General features: G+C 47.6%; 10 protein-coding genes across 10 annotated transcripts; 2 read left to right on the top strand and 8 right to left on the bottom strand.

Moving 5' to 3' along the window:
- Positions 1–15: 15 nt before the first annotated feature.
- Positions 16–902, bottom strand: F5891DRAFT_964895 (uncharacterized protein; the record flags this gene model as incomplete). Its single annotated transcript, XM_041376124.1, has 2 exons — positions 16–516; positions 774–902. The coding sequence occupies 2 exons, from the start codon at positions 900–902 to the stop codon at positions 16–18; spliced, it is 630 nt and encodes a 209-aa protein (XP_041217729.1).
- Positions 903–908: 6 nt separating this feature from the next.
- Positions 909–1,814, bottom strand: F5891DRAFT_1198158 (uncharacterized protein; the record flags this gene model as incomplete). The annotated part of the gene is made up of 2 exons (XM_041368588.1): positions 909–1,208; positions 1,254–1,814. The coding sequence occupies 2 exons, from the start codon at positions 1,812–1,814 to the stop codon at positions 909–911; spliced, it is 861 nt and encodes a 286-aa protein (XP_041217730.1).
- Positions 1,815–2,170: 356 nt separating this feature from the next.
- On the bottom strand, positions 2,171–4,976 carry F5891DRAFT_1198159 (uncharacterized protein; the record flags this gene model as incomplete). Its single annotated transcript, XM_041368589.1, has 5 exons — positions 2,171–2,268; positions 2,321–2,869; positions 2,930–4,175; positions 4,224–4,514; positions 4,569–4,976. 5 exons carry the CDS (start codon positions 4,974–4,976, stop codon positions 2,171–2,173), a joined length of 2,592 nt encoding a protein of 863 aa, XP_041217731.1.
- A 1,451-nt stretch (positions 4,977–6,427) lies between these two features.
- On the bottom strand, positions 6,428–7,547 carry F5891DRAFT_1198160 (uncharacterized protein; the record flags this gene model as incomplete). Its single annotated transcript, XM_041368590.1, has 5 exons — positions 6,428–6,905; positions 6,956–7,104; positions 7,155–7,320; positions 7,380–7,481; positions 7,537–7,547. The coding sequence occupies 5 exons, from the start codon at positions 7,545–7,547 to the stop codon at positions 6,428–6,430; spliced, it is 906 nt and encodes a 301-aa protein (XP_041217732.1).
- Positions 7,548–11,395: 3,848 nt separating this feature from the next.
- On the bottom strand, positions 11,396–12,295 carry F5891DRAFT_1198161 (uncharacterized protein; the record flags this gene model as incomplete). Its single annotated transcript, XM_041368591.1, has 2 exons — positions 11,396–12,203; positions 12,273–12,295. 2 exons carry the CDS (start codon positions 12,293–12,295, stop codon positions 11,396–11,398), a joined length of 831 nt encoding a protein of 276 aa, XP_041217733.1.
- Positions 12,296–13,889: 1,594 nt separating this feature from the next.
- Positions 13,890–18,838, bottom strand: F5891DRAFT_987070 (uncharacterized protein; the record flags this gene model as incomplete). Its single annotated transcript, XM_041377856.1, has 17 exons — positions 13,890–14,005; positions 14,080–14,130; positions 14,186–14,239; positions 14,304–14,519; positions 14,576–14,635; positions 14,695–14,748; positions 14,806–14,937; positions 15,006–15,411; positions 15,506–15,640; positions 15,665–15,736; positions 15,823–16,494; positions 16,622–16,768; positions 16,831–17,358; positions 17,413–17,756; positions 18,133–18,409; positions 18,441–18,728; positions 18,788–18,838. The coding sequence occupies 17 exons, from the start codon at positions 18,836–18,838 to the stop codon at positions 13,890–13,892; spliced, it is 3,603 nt and encodes a 1,200-aa protein (XP_041217734.1).
- Positions 18,839–20,107: 1,269 nt separating this feature from the next.
- On the bottom strand, positions 20,108–20,912 carry F5891DRAFT_1282663 (uncharacterized protein; the record flags this gene model as incomplete). The annotated part of the gene is made up of 3 exons (XM_041370548.1): positions 20,821–20,912; positions 20,643–20,766; positions 20,108–20,588 (listed from the first exon to the last, which is right to left on the bottom strand). The coding sequence occupies exon 3, from the start codon at positions 20,585–20,587 to the stop codon at positions 20,108–20,110; it is 480 nt and encodes a 159-aa protein (XP_041217735.1). The 5' UTR covers position 20,588; positions 20,643–20,766; positions 20,821–20,912.
- A 1,209-nt stretch (positions 20,913–22,121) lies between these two features.
- On the top strand, positions 22,122–22,727 carry F5891DRAFT_1198164 (uncharacterized protein; the record flags this gene model as incomplete). Its single annotated transcript, XM_041368592.1, has 3 exons — positions 22,122–22,200; positions 22,253–22,496; positions 22,547–22,727. 3 exons carry the CDS (start codon positions 22,122–22,124, stop codon positions 22,725–22,727), a joined length of 504 nt encoding a protein of 167 aa, XP_041217736.1.
- A 222-nt stretch (positions 22,728–22,949) lies between these two features.
- On the bottom strand, positions 22,950–24,690 carry F5891DRAFT_123365 (NADP-dependent oxidoreductase domain-containing protein). The gene is made up of 6 exons (XM_041369610.1): positions 24,371–24,690; positions 24,273–24,308; positions 24,083–24,217; positions 23,619–24,029; positions 23,217–23,566; positions 22,950–23,162 (listed from the first exon to the last, which is right to left on the bottom strand). Exons 1-6 carry the CDS (start codon positions 24,428–24,430, stop codon positions 23,129–23,131), a joined length of 1,026 nt encoding a protein of 341 aa, XP_041217737.1. The 5' UTR covers positions 24,431–24,690; the 3' UTR covers positions 22,950–23,128.
- A 15-nt stretch (positions 24,691–24,705) lies between these two features.
- Positions 24,706–26,445, top strand: F5891DRAFT_123464 (chitin synthase III catalytic subunit). The gene is made up of 8 exons (XM_041369618.1): positions 24,706–24,899; positions 24,966–25,152; positions 25,206–25,410; positions 25,520–25,734; positions 25,786–25,940; positions 26,001–26,148; positions 26,206–26,302; positions 26,352–26,445. The coding sequence occupies exons 2-8, from the start codon at positions 25,075–25,077 to the stop codon at positions 26,384–26,386; spliced, it is 933 nt and encodes a 310-aa protein (XP_041217738.1). The 5' UTR covers positions 24,706–24,899; positions 24,966–25,074; the 3' UTR covers positions 26,387–26,445.
- Positions 26,446–26,831: the final 386 nt, after the last annotated feature.

A 26,831-nucleotide genomic window follows, 5' to 3' on the forward strand; every position in this document is an offset into this window, starting at 1 on the left:
AACTGTAAGATTGGGTCAGTTGAATGTAGAAGAGGGAGGGGTATTGAATATATACTTACTGCTGATGATATCCCGAATAGCGCCCAACAACTCTGCCTTCGTCCAGAACATATATAATGGTTGTGCGTGAGGCTTTAACACCAAACGAACATGTGTGCGGACGGCATCTTGAAGGCTGTTCAACAGCTTGTAACGATAAAGCCCCGTTTGATTAACCTTCCCAGGCTTGATCTCGACAAGCCAGTGATCGATGAGCTGTGGAACACCACGGACATCTTTCATTGCCTGCAGCATCTTGACTTCATTCAAGGTGTCCACTTTACTGCCAAGAACCCAGTGATCTTTGATGATATATTCTTTGTCACCCCTCCACGCCAAATAACAAACGGTACCACGACCAACAAGCCCTTGACTAGAAAATATGACTTCAAGGATGTCGTACGTGTGATCGTTGACAAGGATTCGACCGATGGGAGCAGGAAGAGGAAGACGAAGAGGATCATCGGGGATATTTAGCTGACGCACAGGATGAGAATCATCGGGGATGTCGACATCAAGCATGGGATTGCTTTGGGGGGTGCTCTCAGGTGTGTCACCAATCTGGGGGAGGGGGGTCATGCTCTCAGATATGTCTCCCATCTCGTGGGAGGGGGGGGGATGCTCTCGACGACACCCTCCATCGTGTCTGGTGTGGGTGACCTGTTTATGCTGGGGCGGAGAAAAGTCGATGCACATTCAAGCTGGGCAGGTCGCAGTGTTTTTGTAAGGATGACAATCGAGGGGTCATACCCCAGGCACTCAAGTTTACCAAAGACAAGGCATGAAAAGATGTGTAAGAAATTGTTTGGGTGAGTGTCGATGTTAATTGGAGGCGTTACAACGGCACCTGAGTGGTCGTACATATGAACTCAAAGTTCGCGATACTCTTTGGTCACGGACATGAGTAAAACGAACCGTCTCCAAGGCTGTCGTCTGAAGAGAAGGAACACCTTGTTGTCCAGCGTATTTCCTATTGTGCCCATAGCTGAGTATGGTCGTGATGTCAGCTCGCAAACCGCCTTGATTGTGTCCCATCGAGCTTTAACATCATCCAATAATGCAAGGTCAGGCTTTTGTGAAACTTCTTCATCTTTCACAGGGCGTGTAGAGTTTCCTGCACTCCACAGGCGTGGGACTGGGTTGGTCTCCTGTACAATCCTTGGCACCTTCTGGGCGAGTGCAAAACGTTAAACAGTGAGGAACATCGCAAAAACTCCCTCAAACGGTGGTGAGGGTGTATCCGAGTCCAAGTCGGCATCTTCTGGCTGTGACCCAGAGGGAGGTACTTCCTCCAAAGATGAACCGCCATCACCTCTGCTTCCAGACTCCACATCTGCCATGGCGCTCTCCTCCTGCCAATCTCCAAGACTCCCATCACTAGGGAGCAGCCACTGCTCGACATTATCGTGGTGCGATTTCGGAAGCGGCCAGTTCCACCGGCATTCATCTTTGTCATACAGATGAGCCAGGTCATTTTCGCGTGTGGTGGCAAACTTTCTGTGAAGTCTGTCGTCCCGATAGTGAAATTTATGTAATGGGACCTGTAGCTCTGTGACATCTGGGAGTTGGAAGGTAAATGAACTAAAAATCTGCGACAACACATAACTAATTTTTGCATCATCTTTTGGTGACAGTTCATGCAAGATTAAGTGATTAAGTTCGAGAGCGGTGAGTTTGTCCAGTGTAGGCACATCATTAATCATGGGTGCCGACATCAGTGATGAGAGCTTCATCCCATAATCTACAGTTTTTCCGTGTTGCCAAGCTGGTGACATGACTGCGTGCAAGGGAGGACAAAGGGCTCATTTCAACACAGGTACTACTGTCTCTATGTGGGTACTGATAATTTTATTGCATGAAAGTGTTGCTTAACAGGTATGAATTAAGCTGACAGCGCAAAAAAGCTATTTTTGTCCCAAAAATAGTTTAGCCAAAACTCAGATGCATGCTCCATGCTGTTATAGGCAGTAAAACATGTGTCCGCAGTTGCGCCGAAGCGGGGGACAAGATGGACAGGTGATCTCAGCTGAGAAACTGGAATGATGTCCCCCATCCAACTGCCATTAGAGCGCTTCGATCTTCTCAGCACATGTAGCTGAGTAGTCGGATTGCATTCGTTAGAGATATCAAATCATTGCAAATAGGTGATGAACTGATCTTCCCAAGACCATGGCGTACCACTTTTGCCAATAGGCCATATGAGAAGTCTGAGTTGGGCTACCGAGTGACCTGCAGCGCTCATTTTTTAGTATATCCACTAACAATGAGACAGAAAGCGCACCTGAAAGACCACAAGTAGGCCATGACTGCCCTGCATTGGTCTGGATAATGACGGTGTCATAACAGCCCGAAGTCCAGGGCCCACTAGGTGGTGCACAGTTTAACGTTTGAGCTGGGCGAATTTCATGGGCGTCGTGAAATTCCGTTTCTTGTAAACATATTCTGAACCAGACTTGAAGCTTATCAAATGGGAGTTCAGCTTCAGGTCCAGCTCTTCGAGGACCACTGATTGCATGAAGACGATGTTCAGAAGTCTCCTTGCGGTGAAGGAAATCAGCGAGAGCTGGGCGAAGGTCTGGCAGGTTGAACATGATGGCAACTTCATCGACACCAATATTCCTAATAGAAGGATCATATGCGAGATGGAGTGCAGTGCGCCCAACAACGAAAGAGCATAGTGGGATGGGTATCGATCCTGCCTTTTTGTGCTGTAGCATTTTGGCGATTGTGAAATAATCTGTGATAGGACGCGGCTGATCGGGTCGCTGAGCCCTGGATGGAATCTCCACAGCAACGATCTCCACATCCGCGTCCTCGTCAATGTCATCACCTTTGTGTTCCTCTCAGACAACTTCCAGATCCTCAACACTCAGCTTGCTGTCCAAAAGACCGATGGCAAGATCAAACCTATTACACTTGCCAGCGCGGTCAAGATAACGACATATTTGCGGATCATAACTATTGTTGTTGGTTGATCTTGCAGGGTTCTTGACTTCCATGATGTGTGCATGTTCCATGGCATCGGCAGACCATTGACTTATAACACCAGAGCTACGGATGCTAGGAACGATGTTCTGCATTAGCTCGAGTTTGGGTATGTACCAGTTGTCGATGGTTGTATTGCCTTTTCCCCGGCGAACCCCAGCAGTGATGATTGCATGCTTATTTGCATGGAACTCATCCAATGCAGCCGAGATGCGGGCAAGATTATCATCGTCAATGCATGGCGATTGCACAAGATAATGGAAATGCATGAGTGCGCGTACAGAAGTCATGATACCAGGAGGCATTGCATCTGCGCTGAGTGCAATGATCGATCGCTGAATGTCACGATGACAGCAACCAGTAACTTGTTTCAGCTTTGATATGCCTCCATGAAAATGCCGGTAAATTGTAGTAGGCTGTAAAACCAAGAACTGAAAATCTAACTCAGACTCTCCCACAGCAATGATAATCCATTGGGCATCATGGTCGTAAAACTGCTTGTGAATGTGGTGTAGCGATTCAGGTGTGAAGAAATGGGAGGGTTCGGCTAGTGGCCAGTCACTCCAGAATGGTTTCTCAACGCCATTCAGGCGGAACTTCTGCGCTTCATGAAAGAATGCCTCGAGGTTATGTGGATCAGCATGTGAGTGTACAATATCCAGCTGTGCAAGAGTTGTTGATTTTGTCTGGGGTTCATGGTGAAAGGCATCTCCGAACTGTTTGTACATGGCCATGGTCACTGGAGATGTCTTTCCGCCAATGCATGCCAGCATCATCGCTTCCGGAGTATTGGCGATGTAGCTAGCAAGTGGAGTGAAGCAGTAATGGCTGCATCTGATCGGATCTGACATCATGACGCCCAGTTGAGCAGCCGATTTCAAGGGTTCTAGTATGATATCCAAGCACTGATGAACGAGCCAATCCTGCAATACGCCCTTCATCCGTTTGTTCTTATGAACGAATTTTGGGACCGGTAGCAGGGCAGTGAGGAGGAAAGTGTTCGAAGATGATTTCAATCGCGTATTCATGTGAATATTGGTGAGGCTGATAAGTAGCGGATGGGCAACACGATCGCCTGTCAATGTGGTGATACATGTCTTGTCTGAGGATAGAATGACACCAAGGAGAGTTGCACCGTGAGGTAGCGCCGACTTCAAGAATACATGAGCTGATGACCTCGAGAGGGATATAATACGCACCTGCATGTCCCAAGCATGTTGCCCTGTCATCCACTCAGTATATACCTGAGACAGTTTCTGCGATGTGGAATACACTTTGCAAGGAGTGAGGTCTAGACGGTTGTGAAATAAAGGATGGTTGAAAATACTGGCGATGCACTCAAGCGGATCTCGCCAGTAGAGAATAACCGGCGTCTTGGTGGAATGGGATGTACATATTACTTGTGATTTCCAATGTGGACCACCTGGTAGCATTTCAGCTCGACCTCGTAACTCTTTAGCTGAGCGGAATGATAAATGCAAATCTTTTATCTAAGTGCTCCCTGAAATAAGCTGCCTTAATGTGTTTGAAATTAAGAAACTTACCATCTCCAGCGACAGGAACGAATCTATCTTGCCCATGCTCAGGCCCAAATGCAGAAGCCATGCTGCAACCTCCCATTCCTTCCAACTGCTGAATGGATAGTATAGGTTCATTTTGCAATGGATGCTATTTTCATCGGTGTCGAACAAACTCAGAAATGTATAGCCCTCCTCAAAGGCTAGCGGGGGTTCAGGAAAATAGTCGGTTACTTCAGCCTCACAGTCCTTGCTCCAATTTCCACCTCCGTCAAAGTACTCTCCTTCAACTTGTTCATGGTAAGACTCATGAGGTTCACTGATGTTGTCTGCTGCCATAGGATCATCTGCCGAATCCTCACTAGGTGGAAGGGTGGAGTGAAGCTGGATTAAGTCTTGTAGCCACGTGTTGCATCCAGACCGTGGTTGGCTCATATGTCGAGCAACGGAAGTATGATCCCTGAATTCCTTCCCGCATGAAGGGCAATGAGTTGGCAGCATGCTCGCAGAGAATGATGATTGCGGAGAAAGAGGATACACACTGTAGTTCGGCAATTTCCATGAGTCAGTCTTTCCGCATCATGTTATCCTCGCCGCTCAAGTTTGATCTTAGTACTCTGCAATCACTATCAGCGAGTGCTTCTTCTACCCACACTAGCCCTCACTCTCATGATCGACATCATAATGACAACCATGATAGCGGCATATGCAACCTATATGAAGTTCTTGAAGCTGTGAATGCAATGGTGAGTCATTCATGTCGTCCATCATTATCGTACAACTTGCTTTTCAACATAGTCTGACCAGGAACCTACTGAATCTGAGGCAAGGATCATGATGAATCTCGTGAGAGCCAAGTGCAATGTTTACAGGGCTCAGAAGGTACTCGCAGAATGTGTAATGCAAGAAAATGAGGTGTTTGCAAGCCTGCTGAAATTCTGAGCAGAAGCCGCTGAGAAGAGACTAGATGACACAGACCTTGGCCTGGGATGTATGAGGGTTATCTGCAATACGTATGGTTGGTCTGTCCCTCCTAGTCGTCTCGCTCATGCACAAGGTGGATCATGTTCATGTGGTGGGTGTGATGTGCTCTCTGTGCTCATATCGGTTTCTAACTCTTTACAGGAACGACATTGGATATCTTGCATGATCGGACCCCCATGATTCAGCTTGATTGATTTATTTTTTGTAGTGTTTAATAGTTGTTTTATGCTGTCCTTCGTTACTACCATGAATGTTACTATGTGTTGTATGCTCAAATGAACTCGAACTTAAGTTGAGAAATTGTATTGCTACTTTTGCGCCAGTACGAGTATACTAGTAATACTATAGCTATTGATACACTGTGCTTGGTACTAGTACTGTGTGAGACTTGTGAGTTTTTGCAACTTGAAGGCCATAGTATCATACATTGAAATCCGAGTCTGTGGGTGGATTTGGACTGGAGTCGCTGTATCACTGTGTACTGTGAACCTGCGCAAACTGTGGGGCTCTGTGATTTACTGTCACAAGACCCGAAGTTTGTGACCTCTGTGAGAAAATTGGACTTTACTGATGTTCACCAATTCCACCTCTTCTGTCCAGCGCATCGCCCGTGCCCTGGCTTTGCACCATTCTATTCGCAGGTCTGCTTGTCCGTGAGTCTGACTAGGAAGCCATGAAATAAAGAGCCACCTACTTTCCGAGGCACTGTCCTTGTCTATCTTGTTGGCAGCTGTTCCCCGCATATTCCAAATCTACGACAACTTTCTCGTTCCCTCTGTTTCTCCCCATAATAAGTCCGTCATCGAGTGGACGTCAGCTCGGTCTAGTGGTCGCAGTGATGAGTGTCACCCAGTCTGATTCACTCGCGGTAAAAGGACCACAAGGGCTTTATGCGCATACTTCTAAGTCCTGGCAGCAGCCTCAATCCTCGCCTCAACAGCTTTCAATGTATTCCGTGCCCTTGTGTTTGCTCCTTGTCCATGGAGGTTGCAGTCCTTGTACTTGAGGATCGCAGTCTGAGCACGTAAGTTTGAATGCAGAGAGCGAAGTGCATCGTGAGCTTGTGCATACCGCAGCTTCCATTTGATGGCCTGGAGGCGGCTGTTGCAAGGTGTGGTCCTGCTGATCTGGGATGGCAGCCAGAGCTTGATTGCTTCTGGTGCAGCAGTCATGCTGCCAGATACTGAACTCTTGCTCACACGTAGCGCAGCGAGCGACGGCATGTATAGTTCCTGCATCTTCATCCAGGTATCAATCCTCCGTTGGAGAGTGTTGCTTTGCTGAACCATCTTCCCTTCTGCGATGTCGTAGGATACATTGAGAGTGTCGAGTACAGTATGATGTAGTGCTGAGAAAAACAAGTAGTCCATGTTAATATATCTACATGCGTGCATTAGATTGCCAACTGCTGGATGCAAATGACAATTTACCTTTCACCCTTTTGAAGATCCCCAACGGCATTGGGCAGTTTCATGTTATGGCGGGCACAGTCGACAGTACCTAAACCAGTGGTAGCGAGTCCACGGTTAGATTTCGTATCGGCCATGTTTACAGCATTGTGACTTGAACACATTGATTTCTGCAAATCTAACCATTAATATATGAAAAAGAATAATTCAAACCACGAACCTCCTGGATGCTGTCCGCACCACTGTGCAAGAAATCTTTATATGCTTTATCCTCGACAAAATATCCCCAGCCGCGACTCAGGCTTGGGTCAACACTGTCACTTGAAACAGCCTTGCGTTTTAAGCGGAAGTTCACATCTATAGCGAGGAATAATCCATATAGCCACCTAACAGTACCTATATCAGTAGAAATTCCCCTCCGGACTGGAGCTCACTTTAAACTTACTGTTGAAGAGCATCTTTCCAACCAGCTGGGAGATTCTTCCCTGGGTGTGGGCATGCTGGGTACAATACAGTACATTCACCCTCAACTGTCCCATCTACACCGCTGGGATTGTGACCTCACCCTGAGCGCTTAAGCATCTTCAAGTGGCACCACTCACATATCATCCATGTAAACGAATCATACCGATCCTGTAGGAAGCTGGATTAACTTTGAAGGCACCTAAAATTTAAGTTTACCTTGATGGGAAGTAAGCCAGTGTTATCGGACATCCGGCTGAGCGCATTATAAAACTCGAAGGCAGATACTTTTGACTCAAATGAGAGTAGGTGATAGTGTTCAAGAACGCGGAATGTTGCAGCAGTTTTTGGATCTGATGTTGTCAAAGGAAACCACGATATTTGAAGTAGCTGTTGTATATGGCTTTGGGCTGTTGCACAATTGCAGAAGTCGAGAGATACTTCGTGTATGCTGTGGGTGTCGACAACAATAAAATCATCATTGAATGCGCGACAAGGGTTAGGACATTTCAGGCCAGTGGTGTGGCCAAGCTGGATGCAAAGGCCCAGGGTTTTCAGAGAGATTTGCTCGAAGTATTGACTGTTCCATTTCTGTATTAATATTAGATATTAGCCTTTATCAAAATTTGCTTAGACCTAAACGGTGTTGTTGGAAATTGATTTCTGGCACTTGGAATCACCAGTATGACATTTTCAGACAGTATGAGTCACTGTATATAACACTGATGCATCACTGATGCATCTCTATGATTAATACAAAATATTGATATCAGGAGCAGTATGGTATAGTAGCTCACTGCGTGAAGTATATCCTGTAGGCATGAACAGAATGCAAGTGGCAGCCAGGATTCCTAGTACGAGGCGAAGTTACTGTGTCTTTTGGTACACATCAGTAGCTAGAACAGAGAGAGAAGTGTGCACTTTGCATTTGAATATCTCTTGCAGTAAGAACTGTTGGACTCAGCCCATACATGATGACTGTACGAGCAGAAGAGTAAAAGGATTAGTAATACATACATAGATGAATAATGTAGGGAACACTGACTTACCCGGGAATAGCCGGAGCGGTGTCGATTAGTAAGCACAGCACAGAGAACAGACAAGTCCGTTTCGGATTGGACACATAGAATAACAGTTTAACAGTATATATTTTGTACGTAGTTACAAATAATTTATTCTAGATACCTCTACAAGAACAAGCAGTATCGAGTTGCCAGTCTTTTGGTGTGTGATGAAATTAAGGCTGAAGCACTGACTGAGTACGGCTTTGCATTAAGTTACCACATTTGGCAAGCAAGAACTGACACAAATCAGCCAAAATGGTCTCATTATACATCAATCATATAGTACTACTTAGATCAGCTCAGAGTATGTCTACAGCGGTTCTACCTTGCACAATGATCTTGATAATAGCCAGATTAGTTATTGAACTGGTCATCTTTAGGCTCAAGTGCGACACATAATCATGTTCACTGGCAAGTTGGAACTCAACTTGAACGTTGCAAACACTGTGAGTCAATAACTACTATCACGCATGCTATGGCACATTGCATTGGACTAGTATCAATGCCCAGGTGATTCTCTCCTTCAAGTTGCTCTCGATGCGTTCTGGTACCTCCACTGAGGCCAATGTTGAACTGGCTGCTGGTCCGGCAACACCTCAAGCTGAGGTTGCTTGTTTGCCGGTAGTCATGAAGGCCGCTGATGATGCCAATATGTAATTTGTGATGTAGAATAATGTACATATGTTTGCTAGTACTATAGAACTCATGTATAGTTTACTTTGTTGTTTTTTACCATGGAATCGGCACCAATGTGGTCTCAATGGTCACCGTACATGGGAGCACCTGTCTGCGCCCACATTGTGTCTGGCGCCTGGCGATGGTGTTATTCAGGTCCTGAAACCTTGTTCCAGCATGTCATGGGCCCCCTCGTATCAATGGCGGTACATATGAGCCTGTTGGAATCTAGCGAGCTATTTGCCCAGGCTCACCCTGTCACCCACTGTAATGATTGGGCCCATCACCCCATCAGACCATGATATGAGCCTGCACGTGGAGTGCCTTACATGGTGTGAGCCCAACCGTACAAAGAGCGCAATACAGCTGGGCCTATCTGCACCCTCCAAGGTTACAGCAGGCTCACCCTACTATTTTCTACTTCTAGGGTGGGCCTGCATCCCTTTGTTCAGACCTCCAGATGGGCCCACCGTCATTGTTTGCATACTGCCGGTAGGCCCATTCACAGTGCCATACATGGTGTGAGCCCCACTGCACAAATGCTTGGATGTAGCTGGGCCCCTGCGTTTTCGGCAGATGCATCGGGCTCCATCCACTATGCTGTATTTCAGGGGTAGGCCCGCATCCCTTAGTTCATCCCTCCATGTGGGCCCACTAATCTTTTTGCATACCGCCAGCAGGCCCATTCACTACCCATGACATGGGTTGGGCTCACTCTACTAGTGCGGACACCGACAGCAGGCCCTTTGATGTGCTGACATGATGTGGGCCCATCGACACACCATTGGGGAACCGCAGGGTGTGCTAAAAATTGTATTTGCTCAGCGGATAATGCACATTCGCCGGGGATTCCTGCTAATAAACACGACTATGCTAATGATTGTGCCTGATGTGGATGCCATTTCCATACTCCGGTGGACTCTTGCCGGCAATGTAAAGATACCCTCCCAGCAGATAATGCAGCCGGCAGAGCTTGCGTGTTGTAGCCACCGGTATGTCAAATTTGCCATATTTAAATGCCAGCGGACACCTGCCAATGATGTGGGAGCGCATGCGCCCGCTATCATGAAAATTATGTAGCCAGCTGATGTTGCAATTTGTATCTGCCGCTGTATCTGATGTTTGCTGACCAAGATGCCATTGGCGAATGTAATTTGGCTACATCTGAATCCACGGGCCTACTCGAAAATCTCGAGAGATGGCCTTTGCACTGTACTATGAGCCCATCTGTAAAGAAAGTTTTCTTCGATGAAAAATATAGATAGGAGGCCCACTGCTATCCATTGGGCACACAGAATATAAGGAGCCCACCCAGTGACATACTCTTACCCTCACAACATATACTGGGCCCATAGTGAGTTGGCCCTTCAATCAGTTAGCAGTTGGTCAGTTTAGCACTGGCCTTCCAAGACTCCCACTGTGTGGGGGCATTGTTCATCACACACTCATCCATAGTGTACATGAGTGTGGCCTTCCAAGACTCCCACTATGTGGGGGGCATTGTTTATGACACACTCATCCCATTGTGTACATGAGTGTGGCCATCCAGGACTCCCACTGTGTGGGGGCATTGTTCATCACACACTCATCCCATGTGGATGGACCACAGAATGAGGACATAATGGCCATCCACCACTCATAGTGGGAGTCCTGGAAGACCACACTCATGTACACTATTGGGATGTGTATGTTCGGTTATGTTTCATTAATGGAACATACTGATGTACACTATGGGATGAGTGTGTGATGAACAATGCCCCCACACAGTGGGAGTCCTGGATGGCCACACTCATGTACACAATGGGATGAGTGTGTCATAAACAATGCCCCCCACATAGTGGGAGTCTTGGAAGGCCACACTCATGTACACTACGGATGAGCAGTGTTCCAACTAATGAAGGGTGGAGGGTCCACACACAGTGGGAGTCCGGGACTCCCACATCTGATGCATGGGGATATCTGGAAAATTGAACCGAAGGGGTCCATATACAGTGGGAGTCCTAGTAGGCCATATCTGATACATGAAATGTTTTGAAAGTGAAGCTGAAATCGACCCTAGGCTGACCCTAGGAACCCCCATAACCGCCATGATTCCCCGTCGCCACCGTTGCGACTGCGGGTATGACATGCCATGGGCGGGAATTATTGACGTGGGGTCTGGGAGATACATGGCATGGGGATGGGATGACGGGAACGAAGAAGGAAGGATATGGCAGATGTCACAGAAAGCAAATGGAAATGTCGAGAAAGCCTACACTCACTATATGTTCGACACGTCCTTGATCCTCCATGCGGCGAGGTCGTCGTCGGTGCCATAGTGATGCATAACGTAGATGGATAGAGACGGGTTTTTTGAGAGAGCGTAAGCGAGGAACATCACGGCCATGCGAAAGTGAGACGATGAGAGCCTCGTGTCGCCGTGCTGTCTTTCGCTGAGAAGGGAGACGTCGTTAGCAATGTCGATGTCTTCCAAGTTCTCCCGAGGGCAAAAAGCCAGCCATAATTCAGACGAAGGACCGGTTCCAAGAGCCATCATGCAGCCCGTTGGATCAAAACCTAACTTGCCAAATTTGGGGCGAAAGAGACGAGTAGGAAGACAAAGGTTGAGGGCGATGGAGAAGGTGTGGTCGACCACCTTGTTCGGAAGCAAGGCGTGCAAACCAACAGAGCCTCCTACGACGAGGCAGAAATCAAGAAAATGCTGGGAGGCGTCCCAAGCCAACATCTCGTCGTCGCTAGGATAGTAAAAGTCGTCGTCGAGGCGAAGAACAGAACGACGATGGAGCAAATTGATTGCAGTCGCTTTGTCGCCCTTTTTGAAAGTTCTTGCGAGGGTGGACAAGCTGATGGGCTGTACCTTGGTCTGTTCCCATGTACGGCCTGCAGGGCGCGAATTATCCTGGCTCATGAAGAGACACTCGAAGATGTCGCTCTGTGGCAAGGCATCTTCTGCCTCGACTGAGGCAGGCACATCCGCAAGATCAAATGGGCGAGGCTCGTCCTGATCGCCTTGTCGGGCTGCACCTTGGAAAGTGAAGGTGGCGAGATCGTCGTCATCGCTGTTGAACCTTTGAGGAAAGCGTGAGCAACCAGCATTTGGACATGGACATGAGAAGGGAGAATGAAATGACACTCACTCTAGGTCGTCGTGGTCTGACATGCTAAGTCGAACTTAAAGACAATACGGGTCAGAGTCGAGAAGGATGTGTGTGGAGGGGCGTGTCGAGACTAGGGACAGCACTGAAATGGGTCAGAGCAAAGAGAAGAGCAAGAAGAGGGCGACTGAGAGGTCCCACTTCATTTGGAAATTGAAAATTTTAGTACAGGATCCGAACGGGACAGATCTAAACGAACATTGAGGCATATGATATTGCAGCGGTGCCGGCAGCATGTATGGGTGCTAGTTTAAAATTTGGGTCAGCAAGGAGACGATCGAGGTACCTGAAGAGATCATTAAAAGGAAAAGGCCAGGAAATGAAAGTAAACCGAAAAGGACGGGACGAACGAATGAACGAAGGTGCTTGCTATCCAAACTTTGTGTCAGAACAATGGGCAAAAGAGAGCGTTCCACGACCCCAAAGGAACATGTCATGGGCAGGACAGGACTTGGGAGATGACAGAGGGCAGAGGGAAGCGAGACAGGGTCGACAAACAAAGTTATTGGACGAAACCGGCGGAACACTTTGCTAAATGGATCGACGATCCATAGAGCAAGGTCCGAGTTTAGCGCGAGGCGACGTTTTAGCTCTGAACTCAATTTTAAAATGGTTAGCGAGACGAGAAAGGATTGAGCAGGGATATTACGAGACAAAGATATTCACAGGGAGTCGCATTATGGATATCATACGATCGGGGAGCGAAAGAGACGCATATGATGGCATATGCAAGAGAAAGTACCTGCAAAAGTGAAAGGCCAGGGAAGGAGACAGCGACTCACATGAATGACTGAGCAGAGGATGGACATGGGACATTAAGAAGATAGCAAGAGAGAGAATAAATGACATGAGCGTCATTGAACGGTCGTAAAGCGAATTAGGATGTATGACAGGTAGTTTGCGGGGCAAATGACAAACAAGGATTGCATCAGTATATCATAGCACAGGAAGGGAAGAGCTTACAAGAAGGAAAGACGACACAAATGAAACGAAATCAGCAGGACACAACGTTCGTTGAATGATCACACAGCAAGTGCATGAAAAGAGCTAGAAATATGCAACAGCAGACAGCCGAACAGCAAATGCCAAAAGCGTCATTGAAAACTGCAGGAGATCAACATTCAACAGACTCATTCAGGAGATGGAGATAGACCAACGGATTCATGCATTCACGGCTTGCAATAGCATAGAAAATATTGAACTCATTTATTAGGGCGTGATTGAATGCAAACGACAGAGAGATTCACGCGAACACACCGTGATATCACAGAAAGTACATCGATTGATCGAATGTATTTAACGACTTGAAAACGTAAGGTGAAAGAGACACATCGAACATAGCAATGACAAGAGCGTAAAAAGGCAGCATATCGAAAACGGAAAACATACAAAAAGAAGACAGTATTCGACGTATTTGACATATTATGTATCTGAAAACATGACATCGACAAGCAAACAGCGAGACACCCGAACGTACAAGAAACAACGCAAAAAGATCAAGACAACAGCGACAAGACAAGCAGGTAAAGAAGAAACATGGAGTACAATGTGCGATATTGAAAAAACAGCATGTAAAAACGAAATGTTAAAACGAAATGTTCAAACGCCCGGGACAATTGTTTCGTCGTCCTCTTCATCGGAGCTTTGGACGTTGACCTTGGGTTTCTTCTTCGTCTGTCTGCCACGGCCATGGGTCGAAGATGACGATGAAGCGCCTAAGTGATTGAAAAGAAATGAATTTTAATAATAATCTTATAACATCAAAAATAAAATCAAGACGCGAACGGACCTGTTTCAGCACGCGCACGTTTGGTATGACCAGTTGCGACGACGCGAGGTTCTAAGGGGGTTAGGTTAAGATATTTAAAAAAACACATGTGATAAGTGATACGCACCTTTGTTGCGAGGGGGCAAACAGTTTTGCGTCAACGGCTGGGTTGGCACGTATGCTGCAATATGAAGGTAAGAAACATTAAGTCGCCGCGCATGGAACAGAGGCAACGGCGGACTTACTTTTGTCGTGAGGGTCGTCAACGTCAGATGCACGACTTGTGCTGCGGGTATCTTCGTCCTCCACGTCCTCCTCGCTGGAGCTGCGACGATCCTGCATATCTTGGTCTTCATCCTCATCGTTGGGATCAAACCAACTGGTGTCGCCAGTCCCGAATCCATGAGGGAGTCCGTCAGGGGATGGAGTAAGGGGCGGGATGGTCCCAGTGAAGATACCACCTATAAAGCAAGTTAGAGAGATGAATGAGTATGAGATAAATTGACCTTCAACTCACCAGCATCGTTGTCATGAGCCACAGATGCAACCGTGGCGACGGCGGAAGACAGAGGACGTACTACATGATAGATACGATATTAGATAGTGTATTGATACAAGCAAATAATGGACACATACCTAACGTGTCGCCCGCAGATGCAACAGTTCCTTGGGCGGAAAAACCTGGAGTACCTATATTATAATCGGACTATGTACATAACATGCTAATATATATAACGTGCGACATACCTGTTGAAACAGCCGCGGATGGAACAGTGGCCTGGGCGGGGCCTTGGTTGGTCTCAACGGTACCGGACGGTCCATCCGAAGAGACACTGTCTTCGGTGAGAGGGCGAACGGGAGGACGTGGAGTGACAACATCTGTGATTGAATAACACGACGCATGATTAGTGCAGACAGGGTGAAGACATGTCAATGCATGTACGTACCGTCATCGTTAGTGCGAACATCGTGACCTCCAGAGTTGAGAGAGTCGTCGAGAATTTCGATGTCGTCATCCAAGGGAGGAGGGGATGCTTGTCGTTGTTTGCGAGGGACGGGACGAGGCTTTGGCTTACCGGACGAAGTCTTCGATGGTTTGGACGTTGCAGGAAGATCAGACTGCTGCGATCCAGTCATGAGACTGTGCCCACGAGCATCGTTATCGTCGACATTGTGAGGAGGAGCAGACGCAGAGCGTGCGGGCGCATCATCCGGTTCTGTGTCTTGCTCCGGGACGGGTGGAGTGTCGATGTGAACTGCCCGGCTCTTCCCTTTCTTCTTCTTCTTTTTCGGAGCAGGCTCCTCCTCCAAGTTTTCGTCGGCACCGTGTTCGGCCGATGTCCTATTATTGCCCTGTAAGACCATAATGTAAGTGAGTAGGTAGAAATATGCACATTATACATAGAACGCATGTCTTGCGATATATGTACAGTACGACATCACTTACCTGCGTGAACAGATCTTCGTATGCCTCCGGTACAGAGATACCAAGTTCGACAGAATGGCCGTCGATGACAAACAGTTTCGTGGGATCGTCGTTTAACAGACGATCACGAAGTCTAGCACCATTGAGTTCTATCCCCTGTTGAAGATACTATCAGCTCACGTATTCGACGCAGATGCCACAGTGGCATCCGCGGACGTATGTACCTATGCACCCTTCTATACCATGCAACCTCTATGCAGAGGTTGCATGGTACAAAAGGGTGCATAGGTACACATACGCCGCGCATAGACCAGTGGCCACGGCGGGTGGGGACTTACTTTAATCATGTCGATGAACGGATGTGCAACGTCTGCGGATAGCAGGGAGGTTGCACTGGATGTCGATCGGACACATGGCATGCCCATGACGTATGTGACGAGTTTATTGAGAGCCTCCCGGTCCCTCTCCTCGAGCAGAAGACGGTCACGCGTCTTTTGCTGTTCAACGATGGTGGTGTCTTCGATCGTCTTCAGGACATCCTTGGGGTCCATTTGGGACTCGCCGAGTTTGAGTCCGTCCCACCAGACCCATTCCTGAACGGTTTTGAGCTGACCTGCCCCACCTAGGATTTGTACCTTTTCGAGGCGAGGCGCTAGTGCCTGCTCGATGAGCCTACGAAGTGCCCCGACGTACTTGTCGTTGAGGAGCTTGGGACGGTACTTGGTGAGGTACATCCTTTCAACTGCGATGGCCTTCATGACCGGCTCGATGTCTCGGGTCCCGTTCTTGAGGGACGGACTAAGCCAATCCCAGCTCGTGGTGTGCAGGGCCATCATTCCTGCAATCGCTTGCGATTCCATCGCTAAGTTCCGGCTCTTCGGGCCATTCTTCGACCTCTTCGAAGTGAGAAACTTCGAGAGCGCCTCACTTGCGAGTATCTCGGCCTCTGGTAGCTTCAGGTATTCCGCGTCGAGGGCTTTCTTTTCGGTAGGTCGTTTCACAAGCGAATGCTTGTCATAAACCATGCAGTTAGTCAAACGCATCATTAACGTACGTCGGTGAGTCCAGATGATCTTCGTGACCTGTATCAGCGAAGTCAGCGTCCTGTTTTGATCTCCTTACGACGTAGGTACAGACCTCCCTTGGGTTATTGTGCCCGTGGTCGACGAAACGCGGGTCTTTCCCGATGTTAGCCATCATCACGCTGGACCAATCGTCCATCGTGTGGGTTTTCGGGTGCAGCATCCGGTAATAGTCGAGCAGGGTCTCGAACCATCGACAGACCTGTCGATGCATTCATACGTGAGCCGGTCGCATTGCACTTCCTCAGACAAATGATGACTTACCTCTGCAATTCCTTTCTCAATCTTCGTGAACGACGCCCAAGCGTACGACATCATGAAGCCACCGAGCAGAGGTTCCGGGGCGTTTTTCTTGCCTTCCTGAGGCGTGAGGTGAAGCGCGACGCGTGCAACGATGCGGTCAAGGTGAGTTAAAATTGGATTGTCCTGGAAATTCGCGTGCGAGGTAAGATTCCACCTGTCCCGCAACGTTTTGATGACTTTCGAGCGATAGGAACTAAGGTGCATGATGTACTTGGGGGACATGTCCCCAATAATGTCCGTCAGCTCACCGAACGCATCCTTCGCGTGCTTGTCCATGGCTGCTAGGACTTGTGTCCACATGGACATGTCGAACGAACTGCTCGACTTCTTCATCGTTTCCCGTAACGTCTTCAGTTGTTTCTTCGCCTCCTCGTCCCCTTCCTCGGCTCGCTCCTGGAGCTGCACCACAGTATCATAACTCGCAAACTCGTCTATCGATCCTAACTTCCTCAACGTGCTGATGCGTATTTCCAACCAAGATATATAGACCTGTATCAGAACGTAAGTTATCTCAACGTTCTCAATCTTCAACAATAGACTTACTCCCATGCACACATCGATTGCTTTCGACAGCCATGTCACCGAGAATTCCGGTCGATGTCTCACGTGTGGTCCTAAGGCGAGAAGTCGCGTCGCGAGAAACAGGCATAGCCTGTCATGGTGCAGGACTTTCTGCAAACGTGAGTTTTTATCTGCTGAAGTGCGAATATCGGCTAGCATATTTGTCGCCAGACCATCTCGTGTGTCTTCAGGCGAGGTATCGTACACGACCTTCGCTCTTTTCAACGCTCGGACGAGCGTCTCCTCGTGCGTCTCCCCATATTCATGTAACGTATTGTTGCGACTTAAATGGATTGCTAACTCGTCCCCGTCCGCAAGCAACTTCTCTGTAAGTAAGTTCGTCAGTCTTTATCCACAGCGTGCTGATCTCGCCGCAGTTGGAACAGTTCCAACCGCGTATGAAAGGGTTCGTTGGCGCGTGGTCCGCGTAGGCCACTGTTCCATGCGCGGACCACGTCAAGGTTTGTCATTTACACTACACGCTTGTGTCACTTTGACGCGTAAGCTGGTTTTCAGCACACGAGTTATCGTGTGTTGAAGGAGACGTTTAGTGTCTCGTTGTCCGCGCTTGGAACAGTGGCCTGCGCGGACATCCTTCATCGTAAGTGCTTCGCATACGCACTATACGATACGCTGACATGTGACACGTGTGTACACATGCACATAGATGGACACCCGTGATAACAACAGATAAGTGCTTACCTTGATCGTAGACGATCACTCCCCACTGACCAATGTTGTCGAGAGTCCATCGTAATTCTTCCTGAATTGCTCGGTACTGATTGTGCTGCTGCACATGATCCGCAGAGGGCTTTGGCATGCCGATTATCTTCATCCTCCTTTTCTCCAGCGAATCATACTCATCTTGTACAGATTGTGCGTATCGTCTCAACGCCGAGAGACGATGCTGACCAGACGCGACTACAATAGGGTTCGTATCCTTCACTGTCAGCTCGCATACCTTCTCCGGCTCATCAAACTGTTTGCAACAGTGAGTCCTTGTTCCCAACCCGCTTAAGATCGACAATGATTGGGATTGCTGATGTTTCTTTCATAGGCACGATGCGGGTCTTGAACGCCGCCACCAGTTTGCTCGTTTCCGCGTCGTTTTCAGGGCGATCGTTGTACACGCCGAACTTTAGGGTGTCTCCGATCTGCAGCAGATTGACCCATGCAACGCCAGCTCTGCATTTTGCTACCCGTGAGTCTAACTTTTGCGTCTCCTTGCCTAGGTCTATCTTCGGAGGTGCTGCCTCTATCGGACGCTGATTCAGTAGCAGGTGCGATCCACCTTCATCCTAACATTAGTGTGCCATTGGTTAGTCTTTCCTCGCGCTGATCAATGCCAAACGCTTACTCCTCCAGATCCTCCCTTCTTTCCTCCTCCTTTAGCTTTCTTTGGTGCCATTTAGCTCGAAAATTTGTTGATCTTGTGGGGCAACGCAACGGCAACACGATGGTAAGTAACTAACAGTGAAAATTTTTATTATCCGGCTCCCAGATTTTTGGTTTACCCTAGCCTTCCGCCCTTCGCCCTGTGCCTCTGCCTCATGTTCACTGGAGGTCCGCGAGCATCACGTGATGTTATCACGTGATGTTGTTTTGGCGTCAATAGAAGGTATATATCTTTACTATCTTTATCTTTATCTTTATCATTTATATATGATATATGATATATTATAGACTATTAACTTGTTAACGTCCGCAGATGGACCAGTTCCAAGTGCGGAAATTTACTATATTTATCTGTTCATGTATGTATGTTTGATTCGTTCTTTTGCTCCCGTTGTTCCGCCAATAGACCTGTGGCGACCGCGGACGTTAGAATACATTATACCGTATATTATTCCTATATGATATGATACTTTCTATATGATATTTTCTCCATTTTTCAACGCTATCACAGGTCAACATTAGATATACTATATATGTATTAAGAATTTTTGGTGTGTATAGCCATGAGTTTGTGTGATGTATGTTATGTCATTATGATGCTATAATGTACCAGTTAGATCTACACTTGATATATGCTATATATGCTGTATTTTGTAATGATAGATTACCAAAATGGATTTTGTAGGCCTTCCATTTTCGTTTTTCGGGGCCTAGGGGTTAACATAACCATATATTTAACCGAACCTATTTACAAGAATCCTATATAATGACATGTTTTCCCACTTTGAGGGGCCTTTACCCTTGTAAGCATGCGACTCATTCCTACCATTTGCAAGCCATAAGAGATTTATTAGAGATCGCATCACGATACATGCCGTTGCGAGCTAGGAAAGTAAAATCCATTATGGTCGAGTGGTAAAGATGGGTCATCATATTGAGATCTTGAGTTCGATTCCTGCCATTGCCAATTTATATTTTTTGAATTTTGCTGAGCATTATGACTGTATGCGGCTGGGAATGCGACGAGAAGATGACACAAGACCATGGATGGACAGAGCAAGACGAGGAGCACGACAAAGATATGAGGCCAAAATTTCCCGCGGTCTGATGAAAACGCGTCCATGATTTTCGAGTATTTTGCTCATATGTCGCCGGGATCTTGATGCGATGATGTCGTGAGACCATGGATGGAATGACATTGACAAGGAGCATGGCTTTGGACTGGGACAAAAAGTGATTAATAAGCGATGACAAAGGCACGACCCTCACTGACAAAAAGTGATTAATAAGCGATGACAAAGGCACGACCCTCACTGAGACGGACGAAACGACCACCCTGAAAGCGACCCCCCCCCCAGTTTGAGAGGGGCAAAGCCACCCCCCCAACACGCCGGAAGCGGCGGGGACGTTTGCAGGGGTGCGACCACGAAGCCCCCTCCCGATAGCGGAAAGACCATAAAATGACAACGTGAGGACTGAAAATTCGTTGCTTAACGTTTCGGGCTGACAGAGATATGCGCTTGACGGAACACTCATTGGCCATGCGACGGTCGCTGGAGGAGGCATGGATGAGCCATAGATAGGCTCTGCGCAAAACGCTCTCAGCATAGTAATACAAAGCCATGGTATACACACGAGTCATCGACCTTGCAGGATCAACACTATTTGACGAAGCAGCTGGAACAGCATCGGAACTCTGCTTCCCACCAGTCTTTGGCGGTCGCTGCTCGTCATGGCAAAGATGGCCAATCTCGTGCTTCATACTACAGACTCGTCAGCACATGCAACAGTGCGCAAGTGTGTTCATGGGTACTCACTGAGGAGTTGAGCGCACATCTTGGTCATATGACGCGCTGCGTCAATGCATTCCGCAACGCCTTCCTCATCACTTTATGGGTGGTTTGATGAAGCAAGATGCGAAGATCCATATCGTGGGACTTGCTATTTGATACTGACATATGGCGTACCGCAGAAGAAGGAAAGCTGCTTGCGCACCTATTTTGGTATTACTTCAGGCGAAAGTGGCATCAGCTATGTCAATATCTGGGATAATCGTCCAGCTGTTCCTCCTCTTCTTTAGAGTCTGGACTCCGAATCTCTGAGTACTTTTCGACACAGCCACGTGGGCTTATGTACTGGCATCACGTGATTTTGAAACCCGCTGCGCTCGTCGCTCTCAGCCTCTCTGCATGACTTTCCTTGAAGCTTCGAGCGTCAGGGTGAGCTGCACTTCCATCCTCCGCCCCCTTCTTTCCGCATCATTACTGTGCTTTCGTCTCACACGCTAACACTTCTACTCAGACAAAGAGATAATCTCCCGTCTTGCAGAGGCTGACATGATGGTCGACCTGGAACACTTGAATAGCAGAGTCGCGACCGTTGAGTTGCGAAATGTAAGTTTTGTCAGCCTCTATCCCTTGTTCATCGACTAACTAACTACCACACAGTGTCAGATATTTTATTCTATTGTTTGACATACAGTCACCTTCCTCGTCGCTATGCAAACATTTTACCCTTCCTTCCTATTACTGGGACCTTCGAGGCATTGCGCACTGGCAGCAAAGCAGTGAGTGGTACGTCTGTTTCTCTTCTTTCCTTCCGTTTCGACCTTTGCCCACTCTTTTTGTGTACCCTCTTATTCTTACGTGTGCACGTGTCAATAGCGTTAGGTCTTTAACGACTCGTCTCTCCGAATTTGAGTCTGAACGCACCCGACTCGAACCTGCCGTCGGTATTGCACGAGGCGCAGCAGCCCGATCAGAGGAGCGGATTCCAGAAAAGGCAGGTGTCATCCTGAACGAAATATCCTCGATGAGTACAATCACTCATATCTACACATTCCACAGGCTCGTGAAGCAGACTCTGCTCGCGCAAAATAGACGCTCCGATAACACAACTTGAAACATACGCAGATTACAACGAGGTGAAGCGAGAACTGGAGATTCTCAAGGTGCGCCTTACCCTCATGTGTCATTCTCATCGTGTCGACTCCATGATAGTACGTTAAATTTGCAGGTCTAGACCCGGATGATGATTGGTCTATCTACCAGACCTTCATGCGGAGGTCACATCCGCACACCTAACCTAGTTATAGGTTGTCCGAGCTTGACAACATAGATATACAAGGCTGGTAAGGTAATAATTGATGTGATGAAAAGAGTGGATCGGGAATATAGCGGACCTCCCATGTATGATGATTATTCGTCCGTCCGCGGTTTTGCTCATTGCCTTCTTTCTTATCTGTTTTATGTGTTGAATTTATTACGGATGCCAATACTGCGAAGCAAAGAGAGGCTATGCTCAAGCAGAAGGAACGAGAGATCCAAGAGGTAAAAGTCCGCGCGCAGAAAACAGCAAGTTTCTTGAAAGACGGCAGTGCAAACGCATGATTCTCCCTGGGACCCTCAAGGCTCACAGCAATCCTCAGATCCCTCATCGACTCCTTCGCGACCTCCTGGTAGCCAAAAGAAGTCTGCTGCTCGTGACGACTGGGAATCGCAGAAGAGGCTCTTGGGCGAGCAAAATGACACAATTGATAGTATTATGGCGATGACTGGACGAGTGAAGTCGCAAGTTCTACAAACCAAGAAGCTAGACTTGATGAAACGTCAAGGAACACCTGCGAGCAAGGAGCCGTCTGAATCTTGCGCTCATGGGAAATCCAGGGACAGGTAGGAACTCTTCTTCGCTTGCGCTAATTTCAAATTTAAACAACAGTCAGAACGCTATATGCCCAGTTTCTCGAATCCATACAAGTACTTCTAGGAAACGCATTCAAGGAAACCACAGGAGCCAGCCTGGCACATGATGGCGTCAGTGGTGCAAAGCTCATCGAGAACATTATGGAAGTCGGCGATGGTGCCATATTCATCGATGAGGCCTATCAGCTGGTTAGCGTATAGGGCGGGTCTGGTACCAATGTTCTGGGCTTCCTGTTAGCAGAGATGGAGAACCGCGTTAAAACTTGTTTTCATCCTAGCTGGCTACTATACCAGCCGCCAGATCGAGAAATTCTTCAGTCATAATCCAGGTCTTCCGAGTTGTGTGCCGCATATATTCACCTTCGAGGACTACACCAACGAGGAGCTCCCTTCAAGCCTAAGTGCATGATCACCGAGCTAGCTGTTGCGGGATAACGACCCAAGAGCACGGATTTCCGGCCGGCGATGTTTCTCGAGTGATGCAGACTTTTGAAATTGATATAATCATTCTCCACTCGTGCGTTGCATTGATGGTTGTAATACAAAGTGCTACAGATTTGGCTGGTGTATCTTCTTTGGCGCTGTGGGTTGACTGCCAATACCTAAAGGTGGCCACCGATGGCCTTAGGTTCATACCTGTAAAGGTGTCGTCAGTCTCATGTCGAGTGACCAAGCGAGCATAATACGCACGGTTCCTCCAGGTATTTTATTTCCTCCGGGGTGAGCTCAATTCCGTCGATGATACTCTCCTGCAACCTCTGTATAGAACTGATACCAACGATAGGGCTCGATACCTTTGATGCAACCCAGGCCAGCGCAATCTGGCTCATCTTGATGTTTTTCTTCTTGGAAAGCTCTTCCACGCGGTTGATGATAGTCGCGTCCGCGCTGGTCACCTTTCTCTCCAAAATAGTTCCCTTGGTAGAATTATGACGCATCGACTCTGTGCCAACGGGACGTGCGAGGAGACCAGAATATAGAGGAGCATAGGGGATGACACCGATACCGTTGTATTTGCAATAAGCGAGCATCTCGCGTTCCTAGATGTGATGCTTGACTGGAGAGTAAACGTTGTGATTTTTAGGGACACACCTCCTCGCGGTAGAGTAGCGAGTACTCATCCTGCATGCTGATAAATGTCGTCCAACCATTGCGAGCTGCCACGTCATTCAACATGGCAAACTGCCAGCAACGCATGGAACTGGCACCGATATAACGGACTTTACCGCTCTGTACGAGATCGTGAAGTGCTTTCATGGTTTCCTGAGGGGTGACTGAAGGGTCGAAGCGGTGGATCTGCAAGAGATCGATGTATGAGGTGTCGAAACGAGCGAGGGACGCGTCGACAGCGTTGAAGATTGCAGCGCGAGACAGGCCAGATTGGTTGACGTACTCGGGCAGGTTATTGAGATCGGGCATGAAGAACGTCGGGACGGAAGGATCATTTGCGACAAGGCCGTAGCATTTGGTGGCGATAATGATCTGGGGGCGAGGGATGTTGTACTGTGGAGTTCGTACATTAATGAATGTAAATTTAGGATATCGGTAAGGCACACCTTTTTAATGAACTTGGCGACGAGGCGCTCCGACTCACCGTTTGAGTAAATGTTAGCGGTGTCAATGGTGTTGACACCAAGATCCCAAGCAGCCTTCATTATTTCAATGGAAGGCTCCTCGTCAAGGACCCAGGGCTGCAAGATATTGAGGATGTGGTTAACGAGTCGGGGATAGCAATCAATGACATACAGCCCATTTCGGGGAACCGAAGCTCATCGCACCAAGCTATGAAGAATGAATATTAATATTAATAGAATGTGCATGCTATGCGCTAGCATCAAACTCACAATTGGGACAGAGACTTTGAGACCAGACTTGCCAAGGGAGCGGTACTGAACTGTAGACATTGGGAATATAATGATATAAAACTCAGGCTCCTGTATTTAAACGAATGACTCAGCTTGTTGACATGGATATGTATGAATTATCATCAGTACTGATCATGCCGCAATGCGGCTCAAGAAGCAACTCCCGAGATAGGCCGGGCACGGCATTGCATCAAAGATGAGCAAATGGCTTCAATTTTGGATAAGATTTCACTGTTCGATGTCGATCGCGAGCAGTACTCGGTGTGTTTTGAGACTTGACAACGAGGACAGCAGACAGCCAGCGCAACTATGCATTATTACCTAATCAATACAATAGCACACCGACACCACAACAACGTGGCCGTTGGCATCAACTTGTTTTCCAATTGTTCAAACGTTCGTTATTTCGCAAGCTCGTCCGACTCCAAAGATATCGATAAACTGGTGTTATATCCTTTGCTTAAAACATATCCTTCGAATTCGTTTGTTCTCTCATCTATCAAATAATGTGAGTAATCACTTGTTGTATTGACCTGTTTACGAGCGTTCAATTCCTTGCTTGACGACTCTATAGAACTCTGCACGTCCTGCACGATTCAGTTTTACCCAGAACCCGTGTATATATCCCTAACTTCTTCTGCTACTCGTCTATATAATCATCGCTGTTTTTCACTTCGACTGTGATGACTCGATTTGGCGATTTCCAAACACTTTGCTCCCAGGTCCCGTCATACACCTGGTGCAATCTCTTTTATCGCCAGGTCTGCATAACCCCATATTCCTTACCCATTCGCTCACCTCATTCCCCCATTAGTTACAAACAAATGATCCAACCGTCTTGACTGGTCTATCTCAATCCGCCGCCTCCGCCCCGGTCGGTGTCAATCCAGAGTGTGGGATACCAAAAGTGAATACCGACGGCTCTCTGGGCAACATCGCCAATATCATCGCTTGCGGTCTCAGTTTCTTCGTTATCGGCGCTTTGATTTACTTCACTGGAAGGCGCAAAGCAGCAGTCGGTTAGTCTTCTTACTTCTGCCAAACCCACTTTTTTTTCGTCTTCAACCACATGTCATATCCTTCCCCACATCCTTCCCGCTCCTGTAAACTAATCTTTTTATATTACAGGCCGTATAGAACTCCGGATATTCTTCGTCTTGTACCTCTTAACTCTTCCATTCCAGTTGATTACATCCGGTTCCTTGCTTACCCAGGGCTCGACTGCCTTGGTTGCGCTTACTGCCATCCAGGCTGGTCTCGTCGCTACATTATTCTGGGCATTGCTCGCCAATGCCATTGTGGCAACGCAGATCGTGGAAGATGGCACCCTGAGCTCAATAGTAGTGCGTCTTGATTTCATTTTCCGACGTACAGCCAGCTCACCCCCACCCCAGCCCTTCTCCGTACTTTCCGTCGCATTCTTCGTCGCAACAACATATATATCCTTGGACGTTGGATTTACCTTTACACATGTGCTTGGAACATCAAATCCACCCCAATCTATCAACAGTATACCACTTTTTGTCCTCACTAGTATCTGGCCAGGAGTGTAAGTCGCGTGACCTCATTGCGGCTTCTTGATGCTCACTCCTCCGGATCATCTTTATAGCGCTGCTTTAATCTATTTCGGACTTATGATGTACATTGTCCTCGGGATTCTGAACGAAATCCGACCTGTGTGGTACTATGTCATCGCAGGCATCCTCTTCGTGCTTAGCCAGCTCGACTACTTCTTACTGAGCAAAATTATATGTCGAGTGCGTACTGCATGAAGGATAATACGTCCAACACTGCTGATCTGTCGGTACCTGCAGGGCTCATCAATGAAAGTTGACGGCTCGTTCATCGCCACAATACTGGAGACCGCATGCGTAGTCACTCTCTACTTTGCATGGCGAGGAATCACAGAAGGTAACGACATCTGTCCTATCTATTTCAACACTGCTCATGCACGTTTCAGAGGACTGGGATGACAATCTCTACTACCCATCATGATTATGTTGTTATGTTTGTGATTTTTCCTCCTCTTATATACACGCGATACATGTTACTCCTCGGTTTACACGTTTATTCGCCTCTCCTTGCATTCTGCTTATGTATGGTCACCAACTTCTACACGGAGTTAGCGCTGGGGCTGGTCGTGAGGCGCTTGGGGGACAGGTTCTGGTTAAAAAGAGGCTTCCCAGTGGTTCGCTGGTACTTGGACCAATTGTATTTCTGTGGGATAAATACCCAAATATTGTTGTGCTGTAATATCACCGTGATATATACCGTTGATGGTGTGTACAGATCATACATATCGAAACGCAGTCACGGTGAGCCAGCACCTATATATGCGAGACGCCGTCTCTCAATAGTTGTAAACATGTGTCAACAAATTTAATTACAGTGAAAGGAACGTTCACAGTGAGTGTGTAGTAACTGCCTGCAGCGCATATTG

The sequence above is a fragment of the Suillus fuscotomentosus genome, assembly GCF_016647785.1.
Source record: "Suillus fuscotomentosus strain FC203 chromosome Unknown F5891scaffold_143, whole genome shotgun sequence".
Lineage (NCBI taxonomy): Eukaryota > Fungi > Basidiomycota > Agaricomycetes > Boletales > Suillaceae > Suillus > Suillus fuscotomentosus.

Coding starts and splice junctions, on each gene's coding strand:
- F5891DRAFT_123365 (XM_041369610.1), bottom strand. CDS start 24,430: ATGTCTACAGTTCAGTACCGCTCCCTTGGCAAGTCTGGTCTCAAAGTC. Junction 24,309..24,370: donor TCAAAGTCTCTGTCCCAATT/GTGAGTTTGATG, acceptor CATTCTTCATAG/CTTGGTGCGATGAGCTTCGG. Junction 24,030..24,082: donor TCGCCAAGTTCATTAAAAAG/GTGTGCCTTACC, acceptor CGAACTCCACAG/TACAACATCCCTCGCCCCCA.
- F5891DRAFT_123464 (XM_041369618.1), top strand. CDS start 25,075: ATGACTCGATTTGGCGATTTCCAAACACTTTGCTCCCAGGTCCCGTCA. Junction 25,735..25,785: donor GCACCCTGAGCTCAATAGTA/GTGCGTCTTGAT, acceptor CCCCCACCCCAG/CCCTTCTCCGTACTTTCCGT. Junction 26,149..26,205: donor TGAGCAAAATTATATGTCGA/GTGCGTACTGCA, acceptor CGGTACCTGCAG/GGCTCATCAATGAAAGTTGA.